This window comes from Eschrichtius robustus, chromosome 12 (genome assembly GCF_028021215.1).
Source record: "Eschrichtius robustus isolate mEscRob2 chromosome 12, mEscRob2.pri, whole genome shotgun sequence".
NCBI lineage: Eukaryota > Metazoa > Chordata > Mammalia > Artiodactyla > Eschrichtiidae > Eschrichtius > Eschrichtius robustus.
In genome coordinates, this window is record NC_090835.1 from 88,226,882 (window position 1) to 88,241,496 (window position 14,615).

Consider the following 14,615-nt stretch of genomic DNA (forward strand, 5'->3'; position numbering starts at 1 on the left):
CATGCATTACCTCACTGAATTGTCACAGCACCTTCTGAGTCATTTCCCCCATTTTTACAGATGAAATCAAGCCTTAAAGAGGTTAGTAAATGACTAACAACATTTCCCACTAAGAGGGAACAGCAGAGCCTGTACTTAAATCCAGGTCATCTGACTTGAGAGCCCAAGTTCCTGACCACTACACATACGGAGGGCCTCTTTTCATCAAAAGACGAAGAGGGAGAAAAGGCCTCTGACTCAGTGACCAGGTCCATTGAGAGCCATCTCAGCAGACAGATTGGGACAGAGGGCACATTCTGAAAGGTTGCAAAGTGAGTGGGTAGCAAAGAAGTCATGAAAGCAAGTATAAAAATCTGCGCATGAAAGGAAGGAAAGAGAGTGTGCTAAGTAAATAGGTCTAGGCAAAAAAAATTGTTTTGTTTTTTCTTTTAAGGGTGAGAAGACTTAGCATAGGTTGTCAATTCTGGGCCTGTCTTTGTAAATAAAGCTTTATTGGAACAGCCACACTCATTCATGAAGATATTGTCTATGGCTTCTTTTGCTCTACAATAGCACAGCTGAGTAGTTGCAACAGAGACCATACAGGCGGTAAAGCCTATTTACTGTTTGGTGTTTTATAGAAGAAGTTTGCTAACTCTTGATTAAGAGGGTTTATAAGATGGAAAAGAAGAGATCAAAAGCAGAGGTGGAATGTTGAGTCATGTGAAGGTCAGCAGTGGAGTGTTGTCATGTGAAGGTCTTTCCTAAACAAAGACTAGAGACAAAAACAAATATGTGAACAATTATGAGACTTCAATGTTTCATTGAAACATATTTTAATCCCTCAGAGTCACCCGGGAATGATGACTGGCTATGCGTTTGGCAGAAGTAGTCACAGAGGGTCTATTCTTTCTGTGCTCCTATTTCTGGAAACTTCAATAAGAAGTTTCAATAAGAAGGAGATGAATCTCTCCTAAGGTGACTGAAACAATTAAAGTCTGAAAACTGCTAATCATCATGTCCTAAGAAATCCCCAAAGCGAAAAGGTGGCAGTATACCTACTACATAATGACTCAAATAATTCAGAATGATGCCACCCACGCAGAATGAAACATCTGTACATGCCTCCTGTGTATAATTTCCTCTTGATTGAGAAGACAAAACTTACTTTTAAGAATTAGCATTAAAGGTTGGGGCAGTAATTTTTTTGGATGAGCAAAACCCCTGTAAATGAGGAAAAAAGTTAAAAGGATGTTGTATCAAGAAAAGCCTGCATTATGGTAGCTCATAAAGGAACCCAAGGCAAAGGTTCAATGTAAGATTTTAGCACTCTCATTGCTTTTAGTGTTAAACACTAAAACCAGGAAATAACAGTAAACCATAAAGTACTAAAGGCTAATATTAGTCTCTTGCAGGAAAAAAATTGAGATTTTTTAAGGCACTGGTAAGGTCAAAATAATGTTTTCCTTCTCAAAACTCCCTGTTACTTCACTAATATTCATAATTACTGTTTTTCTTTTTCTCAACACATATCGCTTTACTTTTTCTTATATAAATAATACATGCTTACTGTAAAGCATTCAAACAATACTGTGAAGTATAAGAGAATAAAAATCACCTAATCACAGCACCTGAGAGAACCATCATTAACATTTTGGTGAACACTCTTTCACAAATCTCTATGCATATCTATGCAGTCATCCATATAATTTTACCTACTTAAAAGATTACACACAACTCATTTATTATGGACATCTTTCCTTCATTCTCTTGTAAGAAAAAGGAACAACAAAAAATTAAAATGACACTCCATCCCAAAGCAGTATACATATTCTTTTCAAGAGCACATGGAACGTGCTCCAGGATAGATCACATGCTGGGCCACAAAACAATTCTCAATATATTTAAGAAGATTGAAATCATATCAAGCATCTTTTCTGACCAGTATAAGACTAGAAATCAACAACAAGAAAAAAAGTGCAAAACCACAAACATGTGGAGGCTAAACAATATGCAACTAAACAACCAATGGATCACTGAAGAAGTCAAAGAGAAAATCAAAAAACACCTGTAGACAAATGAAAATGGAAACACAACGATCCAAAATCTATGGGACGCAGCAAAAGCAGTTCTAAGAGGGACGTTTATAGCAATACAAGCCTATCCTGGGAAACAAGAACAATCTCAAATAAATAACCTAACTTTGCACCTAAAGGAACTAGAAAAAGGAGAACAAACAAAACCAAAGTTAGTAGAAGGAAAGAAATCCTAAAGATCAGAGCGGAAATAAAAGAAATAGAGACTAAAAAAAAAAAAAAGAAAATATTAATGAAACTAAGAGCTGGTTCTTTGAAAATATCAACAAAACTGATAAACCTTTAGCCAGACTAATCAAGAAAAAAGAGAGGGCTCAAATAAATAAATCAGAAATGAAAGAGAAGTTACAAGTGACATCACAGAAATACAAAGGATAAGAGATTACTACAAACAAATATACCCCAATAAAATGGACAACCTAGAAGAAATAAATTCCTAGAAACATACAATCTCCCATGACTGAATCAGTAAGAAATAAAAAACATGAATAGACCAATTACCAGTAATGAAATTAAATTGGTAATAAAAAAAAAAACTCCCAACAAACAAAAGTCCAGGACCAGATGGCTTCACAGGTGAATTCTACCAAACACTGAGAGAAGACTTAACACTTATCCTTCTCAAAGTATGCCAAAAAATTGAAGAGGAAGGAACACTTCCAAAGTCATTCTATGAGATGAGCATTACCCTCATTTGGTTTTGATACCAAAACCAAAGACACCACAAAAAATTAAAATGACATCTGCCCAAGGTAAGAAAATAGAACAAACCATACAAAATGGTCTCAAATGACAAAACTTTCCCTACCAGTCAGTTCCTCTCAATCTGCTGAAATAAACATTTTTGAAAACCCTCTGTTTTAATCCTTTTGGTGGCTTCCATTTTAAATTTAAATAGTAGATTTACATCTGTATTTTTGATTTATGAATTATAGAATAGAGGATTACTCCATGAAACAAGTAAAAATTTAGTATACTTATACTACCACTCACCTTTCTCCCTCTTCAACTCCTAATTTTAATTAGTTTCATTACTTTTACATTAAAATTTCCAACATGTACATTTTTTAGTATAGCAATAATTAGGTGTTCCCTTCCTGTCTAAGTTGATAATAAAATTTTAAATCTACTAAAATGCAGGTACAGAATAATGATTATGGGATTCATAGAGAAAGAAATGTAATCCTGTACCTTTTAATTCTGCAGCTCAAAGCAGATTTTCCCAAAGTGGCAACTTTTTAAAGCTTTCTTTCAGCTCTTATAACTTCTATGATTTCGTTTCTTACTTATACCTCATATTGTATACTTTCTTATTTTTGTTACGCTGGAGAATTTCCTCAAAAAGCCTTTTTTCGTATGGAATATTGGGGGTAAAATTTCTGGGTCCATGTGCGAGGACAGTTTTAGTCTGCCCTCGCATCTGTTTGATAAAATGACTAGATATAGAATCCTTGGTCCAAAACAAATTCCCCTCTGAACCTCATTTGTTTCTAGTAATTGAGATTGATGCTAAGAATTGGTTCCAGTTCCCTTGTAAGATAGCCTTTTTATTCTGTCTGGAACTCTTTAAGATGTTTTTTCTTTATTCTCAGTGTTCTGACCAGGTGTGGGCCTTCACCCATTCATCCATGTCAATTTCAGTAGGTCATATCAACCCCAAGATTCATATGAAATGCTTTTCTATTATTTTCTCTTTTTTAACTTTTTCTATTATGTCTCTTTTTAAATTTTGACGGTCCTATTAGAAGGCCATTGGTCACTTTTAATCTCTTCATGATTCTGACTTACTTTTCTCTCATATTTTTTATCTGTCTTTTTACTGCATGTTTTAAGATTTTCTCTTGTTTTCTACCAGAGAAACAGCTTAATTTGTGCCCTATTGGTTAATTTAAGTCTATATTACAGTTTTCATATTTTCAACTGTTAAGCATTGTTTCTTATTCTCTGATTATTCTTTTTCATAGCAGCTCATTCCTATTTTATGGATATAATATTGTCTCAATTCCTTCTGAACTTACTAATTACAATATTTTTTTAAAGTCCTCTGCTGTACTCTGAATTATCTGAGCTCAGTTCTTTGGTTTATCTTCTTCTTTCTTTGACATCCTATAGGTTTTCCTCAAATATCTTATGATCCTTGGTTTTGGTTAATATTTTTGGAGGAAAACATTCCATACTTTTTTTATTCTAAAGTTGGGTAGAGAGAAGAGGAATGAAGTAAAAAACCGTTTAGTTTCTCTTCAGCACTTGTGTTAATTAATATTCAACAAATTCTTAATTATTCAGAAGAATCTGGGAATTTGTTTCCTACTCATAGAAGTGAGAGGGAGTAGAAGAAAAGGAATAGGATGTCTCCAAAGTAGCAAATTTGATTACCCTCAGACTTTTATCATCTGTAATCCAGGGTTCCTAATAGTTGTATATAAATCTAAGATACACCTTACTGACAATCTTAAAAGGCACAAAATCATCAACAATGAAAAGTGCATATTTAGCATTAGAATTAACCTCCCCCAAACTCTACTTAACATTTGTTGTCATTTTCAGAAACAGGTTCTTACTGCCCCATTGGGAATGATCCAAACGATAAAAATCCTTGGTCCCTGGCTCTTAAAAGGGTCAGTTCAGCATGAGTAAGAGGAGGAACTGTCACTGGGAGAAGACTGGCACCTTCTTACCTGCTGTGTGGTGCTGGTGACAATGCCCTGCTGTAGGCGGTAGGCCTGCTCTTGAAGGTATTTTCTAGTCTCGTGATTCCGGAGCAGATAGTTTTCTATCTGGAAATTAAGCACATGTCTCTCTCAAGAACACATTTCGACTCAGCAGAGAGTAAAGTCATAAGTGCAACAGCCAGCTGCTAAACTGAAGACCCAAGCAACCAATTCACACATCCTGCCACACACACATCCTTGACCCCACAAAACGTATGAGATGGGGAAACTGGCTATTGTCGTGATGCATTATGGGTGTTTTTAGTTAGAAATTTCACTCGCAGGTAACCAGGGTAATTTTTATGTCACTCAGTAGTTGACAAAGATGAGCAAGTGTTTAATTGCCTGCAGGGTTAGAGACCCCTTTTAGTGACTTCTCATCACTTTCCTGTACACGATCACAATCTTTCTCTCTCACAAATTTTTAACCACTAAACAGTTCAGAAGCTAAATAAATACCCCTATAGTGTATGGATGGTCCTTTCTGAACCTCTTGGCCTTATCCACCAGCACTCAGAAAATTCTTTATTTTAAGGGAAAAAAGGAGAAAATAGGTACAAAATTGGAAAGACACAGGCTGGTACAACTCAAAACCATATACCAGTTTCCTTAATCCACCAGGTTTACATGTTTTCTCAAAAACAGGAATGGTTTTAGCAAAATTACCAAAAATAAGAAAATGGATTTCTACAGAAAATGAGAAATCTTGAAGTTGCTTGACAATCTATATTTTTATACATAGACAATGTTTTACGAAAAATTCAAACATACAAATGATAACTAGATTGAAATAAAGTATTGAAGAAGAATAATATACAATGGATATATAATACATTGAAAAATGTAAACTACTGATTATAATGAATACCTATTAATGTGTTTTTTTAAAGAATGATTTGAGATGATTAAGTATGCCATCTATTTTTTTTCAGTTGTTGTTTTTATTTGTTTTCATAATGCAACTTAACCATTTGGCTTCTAATTTGTCACTACAGTTCCCTGGTTAAGAATTTCTAGTAACTGTGAGGCTTTCAGGATTATTACATTTTCATTTTCATTTTACATATGCTAAAATGACTACTACTTAATACCAATTAGGAACAATTAAAATACAGGCTATAATTATTATCATCCTTGGAAACCATAAAGCAGAACAAAATGTACCATTCTACTAAACATAAATGAAGATATTATAAAAACAAAAAGACCCCTGAAATGAAGCATCATTAAAGTGACACATTAATACCATGACATTATATTACATTAATTTTCTCTTGCTGCTTCCCAAGAAGTCATCTCTTTCCAAGGTGACATTACCATCAAGATAGAATGTCTTTGCTAAAAAAAGATTCTGCCTGAAATATGACAGGCACACACTGCCACCCAGCTTTGGGTGGTTTTGTTTTGTTCTTCTACATTTGGCCTCATTAAGCCCTGGCCATGGGCCAGTTCTGAGAGCAGCTTGTTTATTCAGGAGGCTCAGCTCACACACAGGCAGTGCACCCAAGGCTGGCCCACGTGCTTCCAGGCCTTCCCCAGGTGCACCAACAGTGCTTCACAGACTGAGCCTAGAGGAAATATTTTAGAAAAAAAAATAATATTCAAAGCTCATTTCTTAAAGCTAGTGCAAGGGGAAGGAAGAAAAACAATGCTGAAGTGTCTTTAATAACGGTCAGGTACACATCACTGCTGAAAGTATTTGCATCTGGAAAGTTTACAAGGTAAACTTTCCTTCTGTGCACTATTAGAGACCAAGACAGAGAACCAGGACAGGACAAGGGCCTGACTCAGGTCAAAAGGAAAGAGGAAGAGCCAAAAGTGTCATTAATCACATTTGCCAGTACCCCTGGGCAGCAGTGACCTGGGAGACAGTCTACAGTCAGTCAGACATCTTCAGTCTCATTGCTGAAAAGAGCAGCAGCACACAAGGCAAAAAAATGCTGTGCTGTGTTTTAATAAAGGAATCTTATATTTTAAAAAAATAAGACTGAGTATAGAATCACAATATTGTTTTTCAGTAGAGTAAAATTAAAGAGCCATAATTCTTCCAGAGGACAGTTCTGTTAAAATGAAAACTTGAACATATAAGAGCATAGTTAAATACTATAGGGAAAAAAAAACAATAAATATGAGATTTAAAGTCACCGATTTTCATTTTAAAAAAACACAACTTTTATAATTAATATATTTGCATATTCTGCATTTGTTCTTTGTTTCTTCTTTTATCCTCCTCTCTTTTTCTGCCTTCTCTGGTTTTAAGTATTGTATATGATTGCACTTTTCTCTCCTTTCTCAGAATATTAAGTATACTTCTTTATAAATATTTTAGTGGTTTCCCTAGTGTCTGCAATATACATTTACAATTCATCCAACTCCTCTTTCAAATAACACTGCAGTTGTCCCTTGAACAAACAGGTTTGAACTGCACAGGTCTGCTTATAAGTGGATATTTTTCAGTAGTAAATACTACAGCATACATGGTCCATGGTTGGTTGAATCCATGGATGCAGACAAGAAGGGCCAACTATAAGGTATACTCAGATTAAGCCCCGTGCTGTCCACGGGCCAACTGTATACCGTTTCACAAATAGTGCAGGTACAGGTACATTATAAGGGAGTATCACCAATTTCTCCCTTTCACCCCTTGTAACACTGCTGTCTTGGAAAGTATTTCTTCTTTATTTTTGAAGGAAAATATTGCTAGATACAGATTTCTAGGCTGCTGGTTTTTTTGGGTTTTTTTCAACACTTTAAATAAATATTTCACTCCACTTTCTTCTTGCTTGCATGCTTTGTGACTCAAAGTCTGATATAATTCTTACCCTTATTTCTCAATATGTAAGGTATATTTTTCCTCTGGCTTCCTTCAAGATTTTCTCTCTGTCTTTGGTTTTCTGCAGTTTGAATATGATATGCCTACACATCAATTTTTTTGGGGGGTGGGTATTTATCCTGCTTGGTGTTCTCTGAGATCCCTGGATCTGTGGTTTGGTGTCTGTCATTAATTTTAGAAAATTGTAAGTCATTATTACTTCAGACATTTCTTCTGTTCTTTTCTCTTTCTTCTCCTTCTGGTATTCCCATTACCAGGATGTTCAATGTTTTGTAATTGTCCCATAGTTTTGGGATCTTCTGTTCTTTTTTCCCCCTACTCTTTTTCTCCTCTTTGCATTTCAGTCTGGGAAGTTTCTACTAGGAAGTTTCTTCAAGCTCAATGATTCTTTCCTCAGCTGTGTCCAGTCCACTGATGAACTCATAAAAGGCATTTTTTTGCTTGTTACAGCATTTTTGATCTCTAGCATTTCCTTTCAATTTTTTCTTAGAGTTCCTGTCTCTCTGCTTTTATTACCTATCTGTTCTTGCTTTTTTTTTTTTTTTTACTTTTTCCATTAGAGCCCTTAACATATTTGATCATAGTTATTTTAAATTACCTGTCTGATAATTCTAAAATCTGTGTCATATCTGAGTCTGGTTCTGATGTTTGCTTTGTCTCTTCATACTGTGTTTTTTCTTGTCTTTTAGCTTGCCTTGTAATTTTTTGTTGAAAGCCAGATATGATGTAGCTAGTAATAACTGAGGTAATCAGTCTTCTAATGTGAGGCTTTTATGTTCCTCTGGCTAGAAGCTGAGGTGTGTTGAATGTCTGCTGTAACTGTATATGCCAGTTAATTTCTTCTATTGACCTTGTTTATGTCTCCCCTGCTGTTTTGGGGTTTCCCTAGAAATGCCTCCTTAAATAAAGTGTCTTACCGCTTTGCTTAGTTGTAATTCAGTGTTATTATAATTGATATGTGATGTAAGTATAATAGGGAGGGGAAGCATTCTATAATCTTATGATTAAATTTAGGCTTTTTTTTTTTTTTAAACCAGGCCTGAGTCCCTGGACTGTGACCTTCAGAAGTGTTTCTTGGTCTTTTTTTTTTTTCCTCCCTTATGTGAAACAGGAAGGCTGGAAGGGGCTGCAGTGGTCTAATTGTCTTCTACCATGTCAGATAAGGCTCTGGTAGAATAGTTTCTCTTGAGGGTAGGCCTTTGTTATGGAGAACAGCATGCTCTGAGTGTATTTCAAAATGGTTACTTTTTCCCTTCCCCCTGCCAGAAACATGAGTGAATTATCCTCCTTCAATCTTCACTGTGATAACCTGGGGTTCTTGTAACTAAAACCCATGCAAAGGTCAGGGCCTCCCTAAGACTAAGCACCTAGGAGTATTTAGCTTCTTCTTCTTTTTTTTTTTTTTAAGCTCGTAAACTAGTCCACACTAAGCCTCCAGCAATTCATCAATTACTGTTTAAGCACTCCTCTGAGTTACCAGCTCCATTAGCTTCTGCCCCTGGTAAACTGATCTCAGCTTTGATTCTCTGTGATTCTCTGTATCACCATCTCTCCAGTTTCCAGGGTGACAGTTTGCCTTGTAACCTCAATTCTCTGGCAGACCTAAGAAAAGTCACTGATTTTGTTTGTTAAGCTTATTTTTTCTTGTTGTGAGGATAGGAATGATGACTTCCAAACTCTTTACATGTCTAATCTGAAACCAGAAACCTTGTTTCTGTAGAATATGTCTTTTGTTATAAGCTGACTAATATCCTTTAGCAAAGTGTAAAGATATCGAACATTTGTATATTGCTTTATGGTCTACAAACTGCTTTTCACATATACCACCTCATTTGATCCTCATGGACACCTCAGGCAAATTACTTAATCACTCTGTCCTTCAGTTTTCTTATCTGTAAAATGAGCATATAATAGAACCTACCTCATAGGTTTATTTTAAAGATGACAGATGTTAATTTATGTAAATCATTTAAAATAGTGTCAGACACCCAGTATAAACTATATGCTAAGTGTCAGCTAAATACAGTTATCGTGTAGCTTTATTTTTTATGTAGATGGAGAAACTAAAGTTCAGAAAAATTAAATACATACTGAACTTACAATGCTGGGAAGAGTTTGATTTAGTCAGATCTTCTGAATCCAAACCTTAGATAGTTTCTTTTGCTACACCACAGCTGCCTCTCCCCTCCACTCCCAACCTTACTCTCTTTAATTCATTGAATGTCTGAAGAACATCCATCCAACCATGCATGCCAGGTACTGCACTAGCTTCTGAGAATAAAACAAGATGAAAAATATAGGCTCTGCCTTCAAAGAGCTCACAGTTGCTGGGAGGAAAAAAAAAAAAAAAATAGAGGCAGGTAACTTAAAACAAGGTCACAAGGCCAGTGACAGAGAGAACCACAGGAAATTCTGAGAAGACCACCTACCTAGCAGGGAAAAGGGACTCCAAGAAGTCTTTCTGGATGAACTGACCCTTGATTTCAATCTCAACAGATATGCACAGTAGTGGGGAAAGCACGAGTATCATCTAGATTCGAGCAGTGATTCTCAGTGATTCTCAAATGTTACAATCACCAGGACAACTCAGAAAAACACAGATGTATAATTCCCACCCCAGTTTCTAAGGCCCAAGAATTTGCATTTCTAACAAGTTCCCTGAAGTAGAGCAAAACAAAGACTAAGGGTTGGTAAGAGATGAAATTGGTGGTGAATAGGAGGCAGATTCTGGGCAGAAATTCATGATAAGTTAAGGAGATTAGGCTTTAATCCTAAAAGCCACCGGGAGGAATGGATTGAAGGTTTTAGTCTGATCAACTTCACCATGAAGGAAGATGGCTATTTTTGACTGCAGCATGGAAAACAGACAAGAGGATGTAATCATCCTGGTGAGAGAGGATGAGGTTTGAATAAAGGTATCTGTTATAGGAATAGAGGGAAGGAGAGTTAATGAAGAGATTTATGCGCTAGAATCAGTAAACTTGGTGACTGATTGGCTACAGAAGATATAGAGGGAAAAAAGTCAAGCTTAGGAGATTGGACAGAGGGTGGTACCACCAGATGAAAGAACAAAGAGGGAAGAAAGATTTAGAAGAGTTCCCAAATAACACCATAATAAAGGTGGAGTAGGCTTCCTCGGATGGGAAATATTTGAGCACATCTAAAAGTAGAGAGAAAGGTAGCCATAACCATAGAACGAGAAGGATGAAGATATGAAAAAGCTAGGGAATGACTCACAGGGCAAGTTTCCAGCACAGGGCAGAGATGTTGGGGTCAAAGGCACTGAAGATGGCTGGGCTTTGAAGGGGAAGGTACCCATCATCCTCTGGGGTTGCCAGAAAGGAGGTGGGCATGGGTGTGGATTCAGACACATTTATAGACAAAGGTGGTAAAGCGAGATCTCAGTAATACCCTAAATTTCTCGATGAAGAAGGAAGGGAAGGCTCTAGCTGTTGAGGATGAAGGGGATGAAGGTTGTGTTAGTTGTCATTCACTTGTACACATTCTCCAATGGACGAAGAGGGAGTTATCCATGCCTAAGTCTGGCATGTTGATGCTGTAAGAATGTTATTTTACTCCACTTAAATTTCATGACAAGTTTTAGTCTTTATTTTATTCCTCCCCCAGTCATGCATTATGCCAGTCATGATCATAAGAATACAAGCTAATGTGAAAAAAGCTTTGTAAAATACAAAGCACTGTTCGTATGTTCAGAATGTATTATCCACACAATTCCACTCGAATGTGAATTTATCATAATTAAGTTACTGATCCTTCAATACCTTCTGCAGAGCCTCTTCTGTTTTTTCAGGGTTTGTTTTTAAGGCTTGAGAAGCATCATACATAGGAATTGGCATAAATCTCAACGTGTAGTTCCTAGAAAAAGGAGAAAATGGTATGTTTATTTGAAAATAACTTCCTATTATCTTAATTCAGCACTCTTTTTAAAATCCGAAAAGAGACTTGCCAGAGTGTCTTAGGAAATTCTAAACTACCGGACCATCTTAGGCCCCTCGACTGCAGGCCAGCCTTCTTTCCTACCACCTGTGTGACACCACAAGTGACCTCGTCAGTTCACGCTGTCTACAAAACCTACACAACTTGAAGGAATCTGGTTTTGTTGTTTTGCTTTCAGTTTTCAATTACAGCAAGGACAGGATTTTCAAATTGGAACTGGAGAGATGGCCTGAGAGAAAGGCTAGGAAAAAAGTCCAGCATCAACTTGCTACTTGGATTTTAGTCACCAACAGATCTGAAGGTAACTTGATTACCACAGTGACAATGTGACAGACAGACCCAGAACAGTAGAGGAAAAACCCAAAATAGAACCAAAACATTTGCTCTCCAAGCCAAGGATGTGAGCATCCCCAAAAACAGTCTGTTCAGGCTCTGGGCTCCTTTAAATAACCAAGTCCGAGACCAGTGACTGTCTTTAGAAAACCTTCCTGCTGGCTCAACACCCTGACCTCTGCAGGTTCTGGCAGTTGGCACCCCAAACCAGCCCGAGTGCCCCAAGCTCTAGACACCAAGTAAAGCAACTGTGGAACTCTGGGTCTATTTAATACCTCACACGGCTGTTGCCTGGCTGATTAGACACAAGAATGCTAGGGTGAGTCATTTTTGCGTGAGAACTCTAAATCTGCACTCTGGCCTCTGCTCCTGAACTTGCTACAAAGTGCTATGTGTCTGGATGAACACTCACACCTGCTCCCCTACCACAAACTCTAGCCCTGGAGATGCCTCCTCTCTCCCAACCAGAATGCATCTGTTTCTACAACAAGACACTCAGGAAGGATGACCTTGTGGGCCACGTGTCGGCAACTGGTACCTAGGCATCCCACAGCTGGCTTGTTTCAGGTCTCTAAACAACAAGCAGCACTCATGGTATGACTCTTATGGATAGTCAGATGGCTTCTACTGGAAGAATAAATTAACAACTAATTCCTAAAATAGGTACTAATAATGAAGAAATAATAAAGAAAATAAACAGTCATCTTAATAAAAGCAGCCAATCTGGATGGTTACCTAATGGGAAAAAAAAACAACTGTTCTTCATCCAGTCCAACTGACAAGATGGCTTAAAGTAAAATAATCTGCAAAGACAAGGCTGTTATTTCTATAACTTTAATTTTTACCTTAGCTTTGTTTGAGCAAAATTGCTTTTGTTTGACTTAAGAGGAACCAGCCAACTGAAACTAAGAGATAATACGTCTCTTTCTGCAGCCCTGAAGATTTTCTTTTCCCTCATCCACTTTTCATCATGCTTCAGACCAGCGTGGTTTATTTAAACCAAATGTGATTTCACACCATTGGCATCTTGGAGCACAGAGTACATAACAGACTGTGATCAGGGAGTTCTGCTTTCAGTCTGGAAACGTGGAGTGTTGGGGGTGCATCCTCTTGGCTTCTCACAAAGACCTGCCTGGGCTGGCAGTCTGCAACGTCATTAGAGTGGCAGCTGTGCTGTTAGCACCCAAATGCAGCAATCTGTACATATATGTTTCCATTCAAAGGTTTTGTGTGCAACAGGTGTAATTACAGGAGGTTCTGCAGTCACAGAAGGCTCCCGGGAGAGGTGGCCATGATGACTGATGGTATAAGCTGCCTTGTTTAGTGACGCTTAGTGATGGCCGGTGGTGGCAGCAACTTTGACTTCCTGGCTAAAGGAGAACCACGGGATTTAGAACTGAAGCCACTTAGAGATAATTTACTGTGATTTCTCACTTTATAAAAGAAAAATTCATCAATGAGGTGAAATGATCATAGGCTCAAGATCACAGGCTTATTGGTGACAGAGCTGGGGACTGAATGGAGGGCTCCTAATTCCAGGTCTAGGCTTTTATCCAGGTCACCATGTTGGGCATGACAGCTCCACCTGAGGGGCCGTGAAAGGAGGAAAACAAAATAATACGCACCCTCTCCCCCTCCTAAGAGGCCCAACTTCTATGCTACTGGCCCCTAATTTCCCTCCTACATTTTGTAACCTCTCGTTTTTAATGCTATAGATCTGCTTTGATCATTTCTACCATTAGAATACAACATGAGGATTGAAAAGCTCAGAAAGAACCAGATTTCTAGCATTTTTTTTCAGCCACATTTGTATTCTTCTTTCCTCATTTAGTTTACTACGAAAGTAAATTTGACAATAAATAATAGTTGCAGACTTTAGTTACGAAGGTAATAAAAAAAAGCCTTTTACAGAAATGAGACCACTGAGCCCTAGCCTTGCCATTTCACCAATTTCATTTTTATTTTCTGGACCTCAGCTTTCTTCTCACCACTGGATTCAGAGTTGTCATCCTGGGCAAAAAAAGTGAGATCCAGTGGAAGGAGATTTAAAACCACAAGGAGAAAGAAGCAAGGTGACCGCTGTGTAGCCCCCTCCACCCCACCCCCCTGCAACCATGATCGTGTGTGTTCAGCGGAATAAGCATCTCTGCTCTCATTTTACAGATGAAGAAACTCACACCACAGGAAAGTCAACGTCTTCCCAGGTCCCATGGCTGGTTAGCAGGAGACTAATCAGACCCAGACCTTCTGATTCCCAATCTATTGCTACTTGTATTACCCCACAGAGACACAAACACCACTGGTTCTTTTCTATTTTTCTAGAAAGAAGTCCTAAGTAAAACTTACTTTTCCATAGCAACAGCTATATCTTGAAAGCCTTGGGCAGTAATGTTGTTCTTGTCCCATATAACAGTCCTGTTTGGAAACCAAATCACATAAATGATCAGATACTTAAGAATGGAGGAAATGATTCTCCCATTGCAGATAAATCTCTTATAGGCAACACCATCTAGGTATTTTAGTACAATGAGCAAGGAATAATGTTCAGCTTTGTTTCAAACAAAGCAAGGATGAGCATTTCCCCCAACATTAGATTCCAAAGCCATTCTCTGCTCAAGTACTATGAAAAAAACCATACTTAAAAGCAACAGCACACACATTAACTTACCATTAAGTCACCTAATGCTTTGCTAGCCAGAAAGCCCT

The 14,615-nt window shown here is 37.5% G+C and overlaps 1 protein-coding gene across 3 annotated transcripts in view; it reads right to left on the bottom strand.

The window, feature by feature from the left end:
• The window catches only part of CARMIL1 (capping protein regulator and myosin 1 linker 1), a 320,425-nt gene that overhangs the window by 84,638 nt on the left and 221,172 nt on the right, over nt 1-14,615 (bottom strand). For all 3 annotated transcript variants that reach the window (XM_068559097.1, XM_068559096.1, XM_068559098.1), the window contains exons 22-24: nt 14,256-14,324; nt 11,402-11,495; nt 4,754-4,852 (exon numbers count right to left, since the gene is read on the bottom strand). In XM_068559097.1, coding sequence (XP_068415198.1) covers nt 4,754-4,852; nt 11,402-11,495; nt 14,256-14,324 — 262 coding nt within the window. The remainder of the gene's footprint in view (nt 1-4,753; nt 4,853-11,401; nt 11,496-14,255; nt 14,325-14,615) is intronic.